Source organism: Danio rerio, chromosome 5 (assembly GCF_052040795.2).
Source record: "Danio rerio strain M-AB ecotype USA chromosome 5, GRCz13ab, whole genome shotgun sequence".
Classification (NCBI taxonomy): Eukaryota; Metazoa; Chordata; class Actinopteri; order Cypriniformes; family Danionidae; genus Danio; species Danio rerio.
In genome coordinates, this window is record NC_141025.1 from 39,290,884 (window position 1) to 39,310,636 (window position 19,753).

The window sequence follows — 19,753 nt, forward strand, 5'->3', positions numbered from 1 at the left end:
CATGGTAAAATGGCATTATGTTTCAGTTGGAAATTAAAAATGATAATTGGGATTTAATTAAAAAAAAAATAGAGATAAATGGACCTTCTCAGTACTACACACATCGGATGCTTTATTTATTGATGAATAGAAGGCTGTGTTTTTCTATATTGCTACACTACAATGTTGCAGTCATTTTAGGTAGAAAAACAGTAACCGGGTCCTAGTATGAGAAAGCGTATAGAAAGCTTTGCTAATAATATTGTACACAGAAGTCTGTAGTGTCGCTTCTCCAGGCCTGTTAACCAGTATTTCAGAATTTAATTTCTGCACAGCAGCTCAACTGACAGTTCTTAAGTTTTGTCATTTTTGAGTCCATTCCAATGATGAATCTAAATTCAAGATTCTGTTGACATAAATCTCTGCCTTTTTGCTCTCTGCTTTGCACAAGTTAGTGTCCAGTAATGTGCTTTGTCTTTGCTACAGTCACCTTGCAAACAGATAAAACAGAACCGGTGATGGCATGATTTGCATCCTACATGCTTGCATCCGCCTTCATGCATAATCAGACTGTAACACTTGGGACAGGCTCTGAACATTGGACAACCAAGGACTTTACTCTTTGGATCTGTCACCACATCACAGGTCAGCAGTGTGGAGACCAGCGCACACAGCTTGTTGGTGCAGACGGCAGAAGTGCAGGGGTAAAGACAAGAACCACACAGGATGGAGCATCGTGGACATTGAAGCAGTTCATCATTAGATTGGCCATTCATGCGTGCAGGATTCAGCGCAGACAAACAAACAGGGCACTTTGGAAAAATGTAAGGTATGAGTTATTAAACAGCTGGAACTTTGTGATACTATAGATTTTGTTTTGCACAAAAGTGTGTGTGTGTGTGTGTGTGTGTGTGTGTGTGTGTGTGTGTGTGTGTGTGTGTGTGTGTGTGTGTGTGTGTGTGTGTGTGTGTGTGTGTGTGTGTGTGTGTGTGTGTGTGTGTGTGTGTGTGTGTGTGTGTGTGTGTGTGTGTGTGTGTGTGTGTGTGTGTGTGTGTGTGTGTGTGTGTGTGTGTGATATATACACTCACCGGACACTTTATTAGGTACACCTGTCCAACTGCTCGTTAATGCAAATTTCTAATCAGCCAATCACATGGCAGCAACTCATTGTAGACATGGTCAAGACGATCTGCCGCAGTTCAAACCGAGCATCAAAATGGGGAAGAAAGGTGATTTAAGTGAGTGAACTTGAACGTGGCGTGATTGTTGGTGCCAGACAGGCTGGTCTGAGTATTTCAGAAACTGCTGATCTACTGGCATTTTCACGCACAACCATCTCGACGGTTTAGAGAATTGTCCGAAAAAGAGAAAATATCCAGTGAGCGGCAGTTCTGTGGGCGTAACTGCCTTGTTGATGCCAGAGGTCAGAGGAGAATGGCCAGACAGGTTTCTGCTAATAGAAAGGCAACAGTAACTCAATACTCAAATAACCACTCGTGGTGGTGGTGGTGGTGTAATAGTGTGGAGGATATTGTCTTGCCAGACTTTGGGACCATTAGTACCAATTTAGCATTGTGTCAATGCCACAGCCTACCTGAGTATTGGTGCTGACCATGTTCATACCTTTATGAGCACAGTGTACACATCTTCTGATGGCTACTTACAGCAGGAGAACACAACATTTCATAAAGCTCGAACCATCTCAGACTGGCTGCTTGAACTTGACGATGAGTTCAAAGTCATGAGCTGACAAATTTTCAGCAATATGGACTAAAATCTCTGAGGAGTATTTACAGTACCTTGTTGAATCTATGCTATGAAGGATTAAAGCAGTTCTGAAGACAAAAGGGGGTTCAACCTGCTAATAGTAAGATGTACCTAAAAAAAGTGGCCGGTGTGTGTGTGTTTATGTGTGTGTGTTTGTGTATATATGTATGTCTTCAAGTGCTTTGTTTTACTTGCATTTCACATTAGTCTTACAATCTTTTTTTGATGTTCTACTAAAACAAATAATTCTTATTTATTTACTTTTAATTATCCCATTAATGGCAGTGAAATTAAGTTACAATGCAATGCTCACTGTTCTTGCTGGATCTGGATTTTGTCCATCATTCGGAGATGCAGAGGTGTTGACAGGGTTGTGCGGTACTAGTAGTGTTTGAATCATTAGAGAAGGCACCTTTATAGACCAAACAGAAAACACAATTACTCCACATCATCAAATCAGACTGTTTATGCCATTTTAAAGGAGCTTTTATAATATATTTACATTTACAATATATTCCATTGGAATGCTCTCAAGTTAAATGACTATTTAAACCTCAGAAAGTCTTTAACATGAACGTTTTCTCACCATTAAACTTTTTCCATCCTGGCTGAGGACAGTAGTTGGATTGTTGCTCACCTGTGAATTTCCTACCGAACAATGATTGGCATTTATTGTTTTAGCTTTGCAAAATCTGAAACGTGCAATAAGCAACGAGTAGGCATGTTGTGGCGTATGTATCTCAGGACAAAGTGAAAGTGAAAGTCGTTTTGTATATGACTGTAAATATATTTATAAACCAAGTTGTTCACGATCAGTTTGAATCATTCTAAAGGTGATAGTAATAAACAGAACAAATACCAGCTCCCATTGTTGTTGTTCCTCCCGGGCACCACTGTATGACCGTCTCTCTTTGTGGTTCTTCCTTTTTTGTGTTTTTCTTGGTTCTTCTAGTAGTTCTCATTTGATCAGTTTGAGTAGGATTATTTATTAATCCTCACTGTAAACGTGTGCTGTGCTGCGTTGTTTAGCAGTTCTGTAAAGGAATGAAAGTGTGACTGCGTTAATCAACAGGGACAGCCCACAGTGCTGGAAAGTCCTGTGTTTACTCTAGAGGTTTATGACATCATTATCTCTACATCTCCATTTCTTTGAAACTCTTGAAGTCAATAAACACCTGTTACATTTAAAAGGATGTTAAGAATTAAAGAAATCACCCAAAAACAAAAATGATCACCCAAAAACAAAAATGCATTCTCCCTCAAATGGTCCCAAACTTTAAAGGGTCACGAACCACCAAAACACATTTTTTGAGATGTTGACAGTCATATGTAAATGTCACACTTTACTAAAAAGCGAAAATTGGTTGTTTTTGTGTTGTTTTAAGCAAGTTTGTTCTTCCTGGTCAAAAAGAGATTTTGAAGCTACATCACACCGATGATCATTCTGTAAAATCCAGCGTGGAGACTGAGTCTGTAGCTGCTGGTACAAAGTGACATCATGTTCAGCATTAATTCATGAGAAAGACTTGGTTCGAACCAATCAGCGCGCTCTATTGTGAATAAGATGCAACTTCATTAATATGCATAATTAAGCTTTGAAGACTACTTTCACCTGTTGCGGTGTTCAGAGAGACGCCACGTTGTGTCAATAGTGTCTGGATGCAGCCTTTATGATGCAAGCCGAGACTGCATCACTCAGCGATGCAATGTCAGACACAATGCACTCAAATGGAGCTAGTGACGTCACAGTGACGGGTAGGGTTAGGGGTGGGGTTAGGTGAGTCCATTAAAAAGCATTGGATGCAGTCCAGATTGCACTGCACCAGGTCTGCAGCCAGACCCCTCTCCGTTGTGTTGCCAACCGTATTTCAAACAAGTACTGTAGTAGAAGGATTGTTCGGAGACATGGGTCATCAGTGTTGCGTTTATAAAAATGCCGCAGCGAAGGTTTTCTTTACATTTCCCCGCAATGGGAGCACAGCTGGTGTGTGAATCCAAGTAATTGTAGTACAGTGGTCTGCTAACACACTTCAAAAGTATGTTTATAAGGAATATTTTGTACCAGAGACCCATTCTAATCTGGATAATCTAATCTTTAAAAAAAGACACAGTTCCAGTTAGCGTTGCTTGTCATGTCTATATGAATTTTGCAAATGTGTGATCAGCGTTCTTTATGTTTATTTAGATAGCAAAGTTAGTTAGGTGTCAGCAGTACTCTTTCAGTTTTTAAAGACACACCTTCAAAATGATTTACGTTTACAGTAATATTACTACAGTATTATGGACTAAAAGTTCCACACAGCTCTCACATCCGCTGTAAATGCTGCTCTCCGAATCACTGTCTATCTCCACTGCGTCTGTGTTGCCAGTGTGCCAGCACTTTAATAAGTTTACACTGCGAAGGCAATTCATTTCGGCCGCTTGTATTCAAGATCTTGTCCTTTCGGTCATGACTATAATGAAAGTAGGAACGTATATTGACCGGTAAATTAAGAGCTTTGCCTTTCGACTTAGCTCCTTCTTTACCACAACGGACGGTACATAGACTGCATTACTGCTGCACAGATCCGCCTGTCAATCTCACATTCCATCCTTCCCCCACTTGTGAACAAAAGTAGTAAGTTGTAAGTAATGTTTATTTATATAACGCATTTATTGTGTATGGCCAAAGCTCTTCACAATCATGAGGGGGGTCTCACTCCACCACCAGTGTCCAGCATCCTCTTGGATTGTCCGTAATACTGCGACGGCAGCCACAGGACAACAGCGCCAGTGCGCTCACCACACACCAGCTATTAGTGGAGCGAGAGACAATTCAATGGATGAGGATGATTGGGAGGTCATGATGGGTAAGAGTTGATCGAGGGAATTTGGCCAGGACACCAGAGTTACACCCCTATTCTTTACGAGAAGTGCCATGGGATTTTTAATGATCACAGAGAGTCAGGACCTTTGTGTCTCATGCGAAAGACGGCGCTCATTGTTTCTGGGTCCAAGCTGCTACTCATTTGAATTAAGAAAATATTTGTTTATGACCACTTTTTAGTCCTATCACACATTAAAGTGAATTTTATATAAAATCATGGTGTACACAACAGTCTCTGGGCTTGCTGCATCACAAATACCAAAATTTCAACAATTTATAAAAAATGTATCACTTTCTGGCCATCGGATATAAGGCATAGATATAAATATTATGATCGTGATTTAAGAAAGTATTACATCGCTTTTAAAACGTTTATTAATACCATTTGATTAGTCTCCCTAAACAGTTCGATAGATGCTTGGACCCGGAAGTTGCTTCGTGTGACGTCCCACTTAACAAGCGGATGGTGTCCCCATCACTATATTGGGGCACAAGGACACACAGACAACAGATTGAGCGCCCTCTGCTGGCCTTACTAACACCACTTCCAACAGCAACCTAGCTTTCTCATGTGGTCTCCCATCTAGGTACTGACAAAAAACCCTAAGATACTTAAACTCCTTCACCTGGGGTAAGGACTTTCCTCCAACCTGGAGAAAATATTCTGAAAAATTCGAAATCAAACAAAAAGTGCTTTATTAATTTGATATTAATGTGTCAGTGCTCTTTGGATAAGGCATTAATTAAAAAAAAAACAACCAAAACCGTAAGTCCAAGGTACTTGAAATGTAAAAGTAACAGTTAAAATCCTTTATTAACAGAATAATGTTAATAAAGGCTTTTTCACTTCATTTTAAGTACCTTGGAATTACGGTTTTGGTTGCTGGAAGTCATTAGACGCTGATATAATAAGACAATAGAGTACTGTGGAAATCTATGGCTGCTTGACTGTCTCTTTAAGTTAAAAAACAATACATATTAAGCTACAGTTGTTGAACAGCTCTTTAGTTTAAAAAGCTTAAATCATGATCTATAGAAAAACCTGTCCAGCATGCTTTCTTACTTAGACATTGCTAGGATTACCTGTATACTGACAAATCAAACAACAGTTTTTGTATGAAAAAACTTTTACTCACACAGTTAAAACACTTGAAAACAAGCGGTACATTTGTAAGATTGAAAGCTACCAGCTTGAAGCCACTAGACATTAATTTCCAAAAAACATAAAAATACAAAACAATAAAAAGCTAAAGTAACAAATTATTAACAAGCCTGTTTGTTTGTGCAGCATTAACATAACCATTATTCTGTAGGCACCCATAGCTAAATGTTTAGCCTGCCGCCATGCGCACACTGTGTGGAACATGTATGTAATAAAAGCCATCCTGTTAAGCACCAGTCCTTCAAGCCCTGTAAACACGCAGATATGAGCGGAAGAGACTGTAAATCTGCTTCTAATCCTCAGCCTTGAGCTGAAACCCCATTATGTCTGAGGGTTCTTGTGTGGGCAGTAAATATTGACCTCTCCTGAACCATAAATAGGACACGCTTTCTATGTGTTTGTATGTCAGCCCCCTTGTGTGTGAGCATGTGTGTGCGTGCAGTCGAGCATCCAGATTGTATGCTTGTATGTTTCTGTCGGGCCTTTTTAGACTTCACACCGTCAGTCAAGACTAAGGCTTGCATTCTCCCTAAGGTCTGAACCCAAACTGTCTAATGTGTTTAACGTGTCTTTGATCCTGCCAGCGATCACCACTACAGCCAACACGAGAAGGCCTCTGATGACGAGATTCCTGATGTGGCGGTAACTGTTCGCCAGATGCAGCTCTCTCTCAGTGTTTCTGCACATCAGTTTGGTCTCTGTGAAGGTACAAATAAAGATAATATGAATTAATTGGAAATATGGAAGCTGAATGCACAATTATACTACATACAGTGTTGCCAGATATAGCTGACTTTTTGCAGCACAAAAGCTGTCCAAAACCTGCCAAAGCGCACACAAAAAAACACCAAAATATTAGATGAATGTTTTTATTTTATTTTAAATGATTTAAATAAAAAATTAACCTAGTTATTTTAACTGTTATCATTTTAACCAACAGCAGTCACAAAACCACAACATAACCAGGTCTCATCGAAACACTGCCCCCTCTCACTCACACACAGCAGTAATGTTAATATGTTTTACTTTCGAAATGGGGTATAAATTCGTCCTATTTGGCGTTCTCGTCTTGTCGATCAGACAACGCTTCTATGTTGTTTTTGCTGTCAATTGTGGAAAAAAAAAACGGTCGATAAAAGTGTCTTGATAAACTGATGCGAGTTTAACTGCAGGCGCTGTGTGCACACAAAGGGAAGTCAGATTTGTCCAGGGTGTCAGATTTTGATACAACTTTCCTTCACCTCCTCTTGTGGCTGGGCCTACGTGGTTTGCGCTATAGGCTGATCTCTAATAACTGAATTGAGTAGGAGCACACAGTTAAGTTTTGTTGAATAAGTTGCATAGAAAAGTTACATTTCTGAATTTTGTCAACCTGCCTATGTCATTTTTTTCCACGCACAATCAAATTCAAAACCGCCCAGTTGGGTGGGAAAGCACCCAATCTGGCAACACTGACAACATTTGAGATTACATAAATTCAGCCCAGGCTCAATAATAAATGTGTCCTATAATGTAAAATACATTGCTCTGGAAACATTTTGTTGCATGTTTCAGATGACAACTCCACAAGAGGGCGCTGTTTATGTTTTGGAAGAACTATGACTCAGGGCAGTGGTCTTCAAGCACCAGGCCAATTGGTATCGGGCCCCACAAGAAATCTTTAATTATTTCCATTTTAGTTATTATCCGAGTCTGAACAATCTTTTATTTTGAAAAATCTTTTATTTTAAAAAATTATTGTGTTCTCTTGGTTACATCTTAGCCACTTGAGCGCCCAGACTTCAACCCACAATCAGCAAAATAAGTAAGAAACAGTCGTCTTTAAAAAGTTTCTTTGTTAAGGGGAAAAGGCCTAATGAAGGACCTACGAACTGCCAATAAATATTTCCGCAATCCATTTGTCAGGTCAGGTGAATCAGGTGAACCCACTATGCCTGTGCAAGAAGATCAATTGCTTGAGATTGCAAATTACGGCAACCTTTTAGGGGTCGTTTGCATATCGCGTCTTTTCTAGAGTCGAACAAGTTCATTATTTTCAATGGAGGTGTGTGACTTGCACGCTCTAGCGCCTTCCAGACACCCTCAGTTGAATGAATGCTGCGAGTCACGTGACGAGAACTGACTAATCAGCTTCATACTTATTCCAGAACATACACATTTCGGTAGACTAATTATCTCAGACAAACACAGAACACCAAAACAGTGCAATACTTTGTGGTTTTGTACTTTGTGCCACTGTTTTTGGGACTGCAATTCACTGGACTCAAACCTGAACACTCAGCATCACAAGTGATACACTGTTTAAAGTGAGCAACTGAGAAATCCAACCATGTCAGAAAATTTGTCTATATGTCGATAGATAGGTGGTGCAAATGTGTTCAATTACAAATTAAAGACATTGTGAAATTGTTTAGTGAGTTTTAGTTGTTGTTGAAAAATGTCAGGTCTGCGCAAAAACTAAACATAATTCATTGATAATGTCCATGTAAATATAATTAATGCGAAAAGGAACAAAGGTTGTTGGTGTCATATTGCCCTGTAGAGTTCCCTTTACCTAAAAACTGCAGTCAAATCTATGTTTGAGTATGTTTTTTGCGCTTTTACAAAAATGTTGGCTGAGGCACATATTGGAAACTCCACCTAGTAACATGAGCCTGTTTTCAAAAGAACTTAAAAAGGAACTAAATAAGGGAATTAGACACTTTGTTATTATTTAAACCCAAAGTGTACTTGTCATTTAAGCACAATCAAACACACAGGCTATATAGTATTTACTGTTTGATAGCATGTACATCTATGAACATGAGCATTAGGAAGAAGTGCACAAAAAGATTAACTCTTGTCCAGTGCCTCTGTTATTTCTCTCCAAATGTTATGAGTGATAAAATTGTCTTCATTGCTGGTGCTATTGTTTTTGTTTATCTGTGCAGTGTGAATTGGCCTTATGCATTTTGTATTTGTTATTTAAATTCAGTTTCCTCTCTTTCTTCTCTATCCTAAACCTCAGCCTGGTTCAGTCTTGACTACGTAGTGCAAAAAAATAAAAAATAAATTCAAAGAAGAGGTATACTTTTACTATGTTTGGTTTTTGTCTTGTGTATGGTTGTGTCTGCACCATAGATCGTCAACATGCCTCTATATTATTTTTTCAGTGTTGATAAGTAAAATGTTTAACTGCTAATATCTTTCCAGTTTAAGCCTAGAGATGCTCCCACAGACCTAAACACAAAACACTATATTGCTTAAAATATCTACATAAAAACCAATATATAATAAAACAAACACCTGAAGATTCATTAGCATGATAAGAAATACCTAAAATTACTGAAACTATAATTTGGAGAGGGTGGGGTTGATCACCTGTAGTGCATCCAGCCACCAGGGGGCACTTGATTGTTTTTAAACATACACTAATGGCCCATTTCCACTGAGTGGTACGATATGATACGGTTCTGTATGCTTTAAGGCCATTTCCACTATCAAAAGGCGTACCGAAGTGAACCGTACCACTTTTTGGCACCCTTTCGAAAGAGTACCAAACACAAGAAAGGATACCATAAGGTGGAGCTACACGCGCAGCTGAACACTGATTGGTTACAGCGGTTCACGAGTAGTAGAGCTAGCCAGAAGGAAAACAAAGGAACCGGCATATTTTAAATACACAGCCGAGAAATTACACCGTAATACTATATGAATATAATAACAAGCAATGGATGACCCAAGTTTAAACAAACCTTGTCTTTGTCTTGATGTACAGACACAAAGCCAAAAAGAACAAAATCTGCCGTGTCCTGTAGTTGTTTTACAAGGCCGTCTAAAAGTGCGAGCCGTTTTCGCTTTCTTCAGGGGCTGTATGTGTTCATATATTTTGCATTTATTTATTTTTTATAATTGCAGACGTTACAGTAGGCTATTTCGCACCCTCATTGATCTGCAGTTATAAACAAATCATGTTCATAGAATTGTTAGGAATAAACATTTATACACAAGTATTTATGCATATAAAGTGTCTATTTCGTGAGAAGTGCTTCTCATATGGTGTGTGAATGACCTCTTCAGCTTTACTGTAGACATTTATTCGAGTGAGAATGACGTTGACTGAAACTTTGTCGTACACCACGCCCACCAAAAGGGTACCCTTGGTAGTGGAAACGCAAGCCTGATAAAGGTGACCCGTACCGATCCATACTGTACCAGTTAATAGAAACGGGCCATTATGTGCCCGAATGTTCACCTTGTGCATGCACTATTGTATGTGGATTGTCCATGTAAAAATAAGGGCCAAATTCAAAGGCAACATAAACCTCTAAGTTTCATCCTTCTTTCACACATTTGTGATGTAATTTGGATTTGATTGTTGGGTAGAAATTTGCTCAGAGCATATCCTACTACAGTCTCTGCAGACTGTACAACATTCTGTGCATTGGGGGCGCATGGTGGCTGCAAAGGGGGCACTTGCAAGCACCATTCTGAAAAGTAAAATGGTGGACCCATTTGAATTGGGTAAAACAAACAGTATGTGAGCACCGGACCCTTCTAATAAAGAAAATGAAGGCTTAAAAACATATACATTGGCCATCACTCGCATGTCATCCCATTTTTTGACAGACTTTGTTCAGACAGTCAAAAGATATTCCTAAATATTATTTCTGTCTACACCAGGGGTGGCCAACCCTGTTCCTGGAGAGCCACCTTCCTGCAGATTTCAGTTGCTACCCATATCAAACACACCTGAACCAATTAATTAGGACCTGAACACCACGTGATAATTACAGGCAGGTGTGTTTGATATGGGTTGCAACTGAAATCTGCAGGAAGGTGGCTCTCCAGAAACAGGGTTGGCCACCCCTGGTCTACATTATAAAGGTCAACTGAATTAAAAACAACTATTTAATAACTTAACTAGTGGAATGAACTTAAATAACTGTTAGCAGATTCTGAATCACCTTATCTCTGTGACTCCGCTGGTGAGCCCTGAACTGCTCTGGGTTTGTGAACATCTGTTGGCAGAATGGGCAGACTGACTCTGGGAGGGTACTCCACGGCACCCGTCCAACTGAATCTGGAGAGTTCAACTGTTCTTCCAAGTGATCTGACTTTGTCCAGTGCTTCTGCTTATCTGTGTGCACCATGCTAATCACAGACGGTCTGACGTTTCTCGTCACTGCCGTGTTGCTCTGAGATCCAGAACCAGATTCAAACCTGCAACTGTACTCTGATCGCAGACCAGCTTCTGGTTTACTTTTCTCCATCCTCTGTTGGGCCTCTTCCCTGCCTGAGACTGAGCTGTGAGTGTCTCTCTCGAAAGTAAATGCTGTGCCTCTACTTCTGTCCTGGGTGTTTTGATTTCCTCCATCATTTCTCTGGTTCTTCTTCACTGTCCCAACTTGCGAGGGTCTCTGCTGTCCCCCCTCTGCATTAAACCTGACCAGCCCTGCGCTCCAGCTTTCTAGTGGAGGCACAGACAGCTGCTGAATGCAGTGGTGGAGAGATGGATAATCCACGTATTTAAACTTGGGCACCTTCTCCTTGGGACTGGCAGGCCTGTAGTTTGGGGCTTTTGCCAGCGAGCAGGATCCCAGCCAGCCGTTCAGAGGAGGCACAGAAAGCTGCTGGATGCACTGGTGCAGGGAAGGGAAATCCACATACTGGAAACGAGGCACCTTGCGGGGAACGTCACAGAGATCATCTTTTCTCACACGCATCGGTGTGGAGGTCTCAGGGTCTCCCTGCTCCTTGCTGACCGCTCTCTCCTCTGTACCACACTCTGCTGGGGAGGAGCGCTTGAGGTTTCCACCTCCATCTGGAGGCAGGTGCCTCCTGTCCTCCATCCCTGTAAGTGCACAATGGTACTTTTGTTTCCTGTAAAGTAGAAGTTTTTATTGTCAATAACAATAACGATGCACACACAAACACAGAAATCACTTTTAAACCACAATGGATTTCTGTTGCAAACTTTTTAGGGACAAATAACTTGGGCATTTGTTCACCCTCTGACATAAAGGCACTTGAATAGTATGGTTTCAAGAGTTCACATTTAGCTGATGATTGTTTATAAAGCTTGTTTGGCATGCTGTCCTGGGAAAGAGCCCTGAGCTCATTAGACCCTCAAGCCTGGGGCTCCCTCTGGTTTGCAAGGCGAGAGGGGAGTTTGAGCTCAGGTAGATCTCAAGAACACCCCTGCTGTAGTAGCTTATGAACAGACAGTGATTGCTCTTAAGGGATAACTACTTACTAGGAGTATGTCAATGGTACCGATTTGGATTAGTCAATTAACTTAAATTGCATGTTTTTGGATGGTGGGAGGAAACCGGGGAGCTTGGGGGGAACCCACGTGAGCATGGGGAGAATGTGTAAACTCCTCACAGATATGTCAGCTGGCTTGGTAAGGACTAGAACCAGAGACATTCTTGCTGTGAGGCAACAGTGCTAACCACTAAGCCACCATGCCACCCATCTAGGAAGGGAGGAGGAGTAGGGATGTAAGGGGGGATTCTTCAAAATGAAGATGGATGTTATATGGAACTTAGGGTATTTATAGTGGCTTAGGAATCATCTGATTGGTGAATCACAAATTGAATAATGCGAGACCAGCCGCAAGCAGTCATAAGCACGTGATCCTCTCGAAATTAGTTTATAAATAAACTTTACTTAACATAATTCCCAGTGTTAGGTTGAGGCTGGAAGGGCATCCGCTGCGTAAAACATATGCTGGATAAGTTGGCAGTTCATTCCGCTGTGGCAACCTCAGATTATTAAAGGGACTACGCCGAAACGAAAATGAATGAAGGAATGTTGAAAATGAAAAAAATAAATAAATAAAAAACTATTTATACAGTAGATGAATAATAGTATGTTAGGCAAGTTTCGCAGTCCTGGTTTGTGGCTGGAAGGGCATTCGTTTTGTAAAACATATGCTGGAATAGTTGGTGGTTCATTCTGTTGTAGCGACCCCTGATAAATGAGGGACTAAGCTGAATGAAAATGAATGAATGAAAGTAGGCTAGCATGTCTGAATTCATGGTATTCTAGAAACAGTAGGTGAAATGTAACCAGATGACCTACTATGTGAAATGCTCTGCTGTGGCCTCATGGGACAGTAGAGTATCCAGTCGAAGCACACATCAGATTCTCTCAGTTTAGAAGTCTAACTTTCAAACCAAATGTAGTGGTACAATACTGTAGACAATTTCTGATGCATCAATTTACATTAACAAGCAAAGATGTAAAATTGGATATAACTTTAGACCAGAGGTGCCCGAAGTCTTTCTTATAAATAGCTGCCATGGCTACTTTCTAATTAATTTAATAATATTTAAAATTACTAGAAAAATTGCTTTACATTAACTTTTGAAGTATACATTTTAAATGGTTTTATAATGAACTTAATACAGTAAAAACAATCTCATTTATAACAGAATGGTGTTACGCTAGTCAAACTGCATCTGATTTTGCCTTGATTCGCTCACAGATGTTATCTATCTGTCGAGTAACAGTGTTTACATTTTTAAAAAGTATTTATTAACGTGTTTAAAATTAACATTTAAATGAAACATTTAAGTTCAGTTGGCTTTTTTTGTAGCTCAGCAATAAAACCAACAAAAAAGATTATTTTACACTAGAAATTACAATCTCTGTTAAAATAATTCGCCCAAACCCTGCCCATCATTCATATTCCTTTTTCAGATGGGATGGTGGGCCAAATCAAAGGTTACAATGGGCCAACTTTGGCCAGCGGGCCCTAATTAGGGCATCTCTGCTTTAGACAAACAGATTAACCCTCTTCTCGTGTTTACACCCCGCCCCTTACTTTAGTGTTCCCGATCAAAATTGACCGCTCTGTTTTACCTGCTCTTTTATAAGCACAAAAAACATTGTTCACCACCAAATTTTTATTCAACATTCCATAGCTGTGAACAATGTTTCAAAGTAGTGTTCAACACAAATATATTGAATTAGACCTAAAAATCCTGCAGTGAAAATACAAACAGGCACTGAAAGTGTTTTGTAAAATGAACAATAGATAACAGAAATCAAAATACTTTGTTTCATTACCAATAGACAGCTCGCTAAAATATCTATCACAGGGTCTGACCAAAGAAATTGACATTTATCAATCAGCAATGCACAAACAACATGGTATCCTTTCCACTGATTACACTTTGGTATTTTTTGAGCTAGATGATAACGGTCTAATCCAATAAAATAAATGATGCTAAACCAAGCTAAAAGTGCTCCTGTTAGACCCCAAGAAAGAAAGAAAGAAAGAAAGAAAGAAAGAAAGAAAGAAAGAAAGAAAGAAAGAAAGAAAGAAAGAAAGAAAGAAAGAAAGAAAGAAAGAAAGAAAGAAAGAAAGAAAGAAAGAAAGAAAGAAAGAAAGAAAGAAAGAAAGAAAGAAAGACACAGATGGGTTCACATAACAGACGCCTGTCTAGTCTGTGTAAAGATATGGTACATTGCTTCATCAGGAAGTTGATTCTCGTTGGAGGATCCAATGTCATCTCATGGCCATTCATAACTTATTGATTTAGTGGCTAATCCATATGAATTCGTACAATTTAGTAAGATTTTCTTATGTCCAATAACGATTGGGTTTAGGTGTGGGGTTTGGTGCCATGCCTCCTTTAAAAATTTTACATTTTACAAATTAGCCACTAAACTGACCAAACCTAAAATAGTTACATTTCCTTGTGAGATCAGGCTGGAGGATCAGCACATAAGTGCGCAAAAGAGATGTGTGCCTGCAAAACACATTGTTCAGTCTGAAATGTGTGTAAGTGGATGTGTATGGGGATGTTTTCTGTCTGATGAATGAATGTAGTCTGGACACCCATTCATTTCCTATGGGGGTCACTTTTGAGCGGGAACACCACAAGTGTAACAAGGTTTATAAAAACACTCAAAATACAATGAAAGAGGTGATCATCCCTTTTATTTGTTCTACTGCATGGTGTGATAGATATCATAAGGTCTTGAGATAATCCAATGTAGAACACAATATATAAAAGTGTTTTTAGTAGTAAATCGGTCAGATTTGACTCAAACATGACAGGAAGGTTAAAATGGTATTTTGTGTGGCTTATTGAAACAATGGTTCAGGTTTACAAGTTCACTCTATTGAACTAAGTTTATTACTGTACAATCTGTGCTTGTAATGTTTTTATACCTGGTCGATTGGATCACTTGTAGACGATTCCTGCTTGCACCTGCTTTTTAATCTACTTTGACTACTTTTGGATCTTCTTGAGGACGGGGTGTAAAAGCTGTGTGCCTTTTATGATCTTTAAAACAGCACAATTGTGATACAAATGGATTTTAAAAGGAGACAAAAGAAAATGATACAGAGAGAAGCAGCTTTTGTTTCATCTCCGAGTGCCAGAAACCACGTCAAGCGCTGTGGGTTTTTGTGAGAACACTGTGAGAGAACATTGTGTACATTTGTTTTTTACCTTCAAACCAAACTCACAATTTCTGATGCCAAAGTTTGAATCCAGCCTGACTAGCAGTAACCCATCCCATAATGTTTTTAATAATTAGGTCAGCAGGCAGAGAGGATGGTCTTTTGTGATTGTTCGAACACATTCGACTACATGAGGGTCAATGAAGTGCTCAAAAGTGGACGAGCTCAAAACATTTATGACCCTGTTTATTTCACATCAGGAGACCCAGAATACAGTCTTGAAGCATCTTTTGTCCGCTGAGAAACTGAGCAAGAATAAGCATGACTTTCTTTTGTGGCAAGTAACCCAGTTACAGATCAACAGAAGTGCAATTCAGTCTCCTAACAGTCTGGGACAAACAAATAATTTCTGATGTGGGTTGATCCTTATTACGTAGATTAAACTGAGGAGCATTCATTAGGCATACGTGCTTTGATATGTGAAACAGGCCTCCACATGCATTCAGGGACCAGACCCTTTAAAAGAATAGAGCTCACCCTCGCTGCACCACAGGGGTGTGGATTTCACGCCGCGTGGGTGGATGAACGGGTGGGTGGATGGGTGAATTTGCTCCCCACAGGCCAGGCTGGGAAAATGAGAATAAAAAAGAAGATAAAAAAACAGTGAAATAGCAGGAGGACGTGTCGATGTGTGTGTTTGCGAAGGGAGAGATGGTCTGAGTTGTTCCTGTAGCCCTGTGCCATGGGTATAAATAGCTCTGCAGGTATGGAGTAAAAGAGAAAAGTAGGTCAGCTTCAGACTGATCGCCTTCTCTTGGGGGCCCAAAACAAAATATCTGTCACACACAAGGCTACAATCTTCTCTTTTTGCATTCACCATGGTCAAGACCAAGAACACCCAATATGGCCACACAAAAGCAGCCCAGCCCACCCCTTACCTCAGATTATAACACACACTATTGAAACTGACACTCTCCCTCTGTGAAATCAACAGGTGAACAGAGATGTGCTTTACCACATGCTCAGCCCATACTAATGTCTATGGCTGCATCCGAAATCGCATATTCTCTTGAGAAGGTACTTATTTTGAAGACTAGAATATAGGATTCATTTGAATGTAATCGGAACTACATCTGCCATCTTGAGACTGTAGTTTTCCTACTTTTCGAATAAATATTTTTTTTTAAAGCCACAATCTGTTTTTGCTTATTTAGTATGGAACGTTATGTTTTTGTATGTAGCCACTGTGTATGTTGAAGTTTTGTTTCTGATCTAGGATCAGTATTTCACAACCACACCCTAAGTTTTATTTATGTAAAACATAACAATAATAACAACAATAATGGTAATCATATACATAATAATACATTGTTATATACTATAATAATGTGATAAAATAACTTAAAGGGCTAACTGCAGGTTTTAGCAGGGAAATTTTTAATTTATTGATATAAATTAAATAAAATTCTATTGAATTTGCATAAAAAAATTGACAAAATATAAAGTATTAATATATTATTAACATAATATATTAGAAATACTTTATATATACACACAAACTAGCCTACTTGTCTAGTGTCAAAGTACCATTGTGCAAAAACATGTTAAAAATCCTTGCAAACTTTTTGACACCTAGTTACAATTTTAGTTAGCAAACTGGGTAAATGTAGCATTTATTTCTCCTCTTTGATATTTGTAAAAGCCCCTGAACATTGGCTGGCACAGAGAGAAAAACACACACACTCACACAGTTGAAGCCGCCCTGGAACCGTGCCGGGCGTGGGGGATAATAACCGTGCTCCACATTCACACTCGCTGTGTTGTTCGCGAGGAACTGGGTCACGCGCCGTGGCCTACATTTTTAAGGTTTGTTGTCTTCGTTTTTCCCCTCCCCACATTTATTTGGGCTGGCCCCGCCTCGCTGCCGGAGCGCTGAACGGGGGTTGGGGAAGAGCGGCGGTTCGCGCAGTTTGAAGCCGAAAGCCTGAACGCTGCGAGCAGGAGATGCGCCGCGGACAGACGCAGCTTTGACGCGCGTGACAGCAGAGCCAAGCGCGAGCCGAAGAGAAACGCGCGCGTGACGAGCGAGCTAATACAGAAACATGGACATTTTAATACGACGACAGCTTATAAAGGCACAGTACACCTGTCGTGGACAGCAGCACAATAGAATACAACATGCCTGTTCACACAACTGCTGTTTAAAAAAAAATTACATAAAGTAAACAACAACCATTATGACATGAACAGATGTCAGGTATGATCAACACATTTAAATCTGCCAAACATGATTTACACATGTCATATTTGCGGAGGTTTACCTTGTGTTACAGTAGTAGTCCGTGGAAGTCCGTGAAGTGCATGTCAAGTGAGTTCTCCGTCGATTTAGCCGAAATTGTGTTCGTCTTTTTAAAGAAGAAAGAGCTTTATCGGCTGCACATTACTGGGAATAAACCATAAGCAAACTATTCCTATGGTCAAATAAGGCGTTTGGTTTCTTGAAGGAGCTTGTCTTCAATTTAAAAACAACGTTGGCACGGTATGAATTATCCTGTGTTAGTATCAGCGACACTTTACCACAGACAGTTCCTTAATGTGTAAAATGTGGTTTGGCTCTAGGAGCCGCTATTTGGATTCTGATAGAGAGAGACGAAAGCCAATCATAGTTTGGTCACGCTTCACGACACACCCATTAACTCCGCCTCACTCGCGTATCTTCGTCCAATCAACGTGGGGCTTTTTGATAAGTGGGCGGAGCCACCATGTCCTAGTTCTAGGCGAATTATAATTCAGCTCAGACTCCGTTTACTCGAGTCACCCGAGCGCGAGTTGACACCCAATCCTCCGCGCGTCTTTATCAATCAGTCATATTAGCCCTGACATACGCACACAAAACACAGATATCCCTCCTTCTTTATCATCAAACGGATGTACAACTGATTTATAACATAGTAATAATAATAATAATAATAATAATAACACAAACATTATGCCAGAATGAACACAAAGATCTTTTGTCCCTTGTGTGTTGGCATCCTCAGTATACCTGTTAGTCTTCCTCAGTGTGGTGGAAGAAATATATCCCAATACTTTTTTGTGTGTTTTTACCTTATCTAAAACTGTCCAAACAAACAAACAAATCACTTGACCCTTTTGTTAATGCTTATTAAGCTCTGGAACTAGCAATACTTACGCTTCTTGTATCATTTGAACATCTGAAGTGAATAAATAAACCTTTTGCTTTGAATATAGACGACACCATGACACTAAATAAGCACATCTATCCACTAAACACTAAGAAAGAATCTGCACACTCACTAAAATCAGCTTTTATTTACACAATCACAGACAACAAGATAAAATGGTGAGTTTTACAATTGAAATTCAGCTACATTCTGCCAAGACAGTAGCTCCCAAGATTGTGGTTTAGGTATCAGGTGACAGCGTCATCCACAGGTGCCACAACCTCGTATCTGAATAGAAGATATCCAAACCACACGTTTTAAAAATCCCCAAATAATGGTCAAATAATGCCCCTTTCTATGGGGGTGAATATATTTACAGACGGTATGAGCAGGCAAAATTGCACAGAGAAAATCTTTGGAGAACTTGCTGATATGCGCTTCTCTTTGGTTATATTTCAGGACTTTGACATCAGGATATTATGCATGGAATGTGCCGAGTATCAGGATAATGCAGCGTGCCATTATAAACCTGACCATTTCAGTTTCAGCTCACGATTTTCCTTTTTAAAGTATCTCTTACCTTTAACTCAAAGAGGACAATGGAGTTGAGCTACTCGCCTGAAAGCGAGTAATTGTCTGTCATGTGACCCCGGGTTTGCTTGGCCATGAAAACTGCTCTGAATGCATGTCATTTCCTATGAAGGCCAAACAGTTCGAAACGAAAATGTGAAGAATGTGAAGAAGCTCTTGTCTGAACTAACACCTAGTTATTAAAGCCTGATACTCCTAGCAAACAAAATCAACACGGTATTTTAAATAATTTCAATACACGGATATCATTGGCGTTATTTCTGATGAACTAAATTGATCTGCTGCCGTTAGAAACGAGCGTGTCAATTTTCCTTTTTTCTTTTGTTTTATAAACAACAAAGTAATTTAGAAAACATATCTTCGTAGAACTGCAGAGATGAATCAGCCGTGTGCTGCTGTTCTCATTCTCTCTCTCGATGAGCGATTATCTCAGCAGTGTCTTTAATTTAGTGGAATAAACCTGCATTATAAACTCTTTACAAATGTCAAAGAGTCCTCTGTATCCATCCATAGCAGTTGGTACATGGCGTCTTGTTGAGCCGGTGGGTTTGACAGGCTGGCGTTCAGAGTTCATATGTTTGTGTTCTTGTCAGATGTCCTAGTGGGGCTTTCCATTCTTTTTCGGGAATGTATTTAAGTAGAAAAAGGGTAGCCGAGGGGTTTTTGAACACCTCAATTCACCCTTTTCATCCCCTTGCCCCACTTTCTCCTAACTCGATAGGCTGGTGCAGAAACATGAGCATCACAACCTATTGGAAGGCACAGAAACAGAACAGCATGAGTACAAAAGTTTTAACAACCTT

The 19,753-nt window shown here is 39.8% G+C and overlaps 3 protein-coding genes and 1 non-coding gene across 13 annotated transcripts in view; 1 reads left to right on the forward strand and 3 right to left on the reverse strand.

Annotated features, from left to right (window-relative positions):
- Positions 1-81: 81 nt before the first annotated feature.
- On the reverse strand, positions 82-2,819 carry LOC110438659 (uncharacterized). 2 transcript variants are annotated; one of them, XR_015491492.1, is made up of 3 exons: positions 2,333-2,467; positions 2,060-2,158; positions 82-791 (listed from the first exon to the last, which is right to left on the reverse strand). It is a non-coding gene; the product is annotated as an uncharacterized LOC110438659 (transcript). The 2 variants fall into 2 exon arrangements; XR_015491491.1 differs by lacking the exon at positions 82-791 and adding an exon at positions 2,606-2,819 and having other exon boundaries at positions 1,068-2,158; positions 2,333-2,394.
- On the forward strand, positions 519-8,843 carry LOC147844068 (uncharacterized). Its single transcript, XM_087253844.1, has 3 exons — positions 519-808; positions 6,359-6,480; positions 7,329-8,843. Exons 1-3 carry the CDS (start codon positions 519-521, stop codon positions 7,436-7,438), a joined length of 522 nt encoding a protein of 173 aa, XP_087109970.1. The 3' UTR covers positions 7,439-8,843.
- si:ch211-284e13.6 lies at positions 5,722-17,812 on the reverse strand. Of its 4 annotated transcripts, none has more exons than XM_087253832.1 (4): positions 17,496-17,812; positions 15,712-15,800; positions 10,721-11,636; positions 5,722-6,472 (listed from the first exon to the last, which is right to left on the reverse strand). In XM_087253832.1, the coding sequence occupies exons 3-4, from the start codon at positions 11,603-11,605 to the stop codon at positions 6,461-6,463; spliced, it is 897 nt and encodes a 298-aa protein (XP_087109958.1). In that variant the 5' UTR covers positions 11,606-11,636; positions 15,712-15,800; positions 17,496-17,812; the 3' UTR covers positions 5,722-6,460. The 4 variants fall into 4 exon arrangements, with proteins under 4 accessions (XP_087109958.1, XP_087109960.1, XP_087109959.1 ...); XM_087253834.1 differs by lacking the exon at positions 17,496-17,812 and adding an exon at positions 16,922-17,047; XM_087253833.1 differs by lacking the exon at positions 15,712-15,800.
- Positions 17,813-18,487: 675 nt separating this feature from the next.
- The window catches only part of gucy2d (guanylate cyclase 2D, retinal), a 37,773-nt gene continuing 36,507 nt past the window's right edge, over positions 18,488-19,753 (reverse strand). For 5 of the 6 annotated variants that reach the window (XM_087251162.1, XM_087251164.1, XM_087251163.1 and 2 more), the window contains one exon: positions 18,488-19,699. The gene's annotated coding sequence lies outside the window, so the exon portion shown is untranslated. 6 annotated transcript variants of the gene reach the window in all.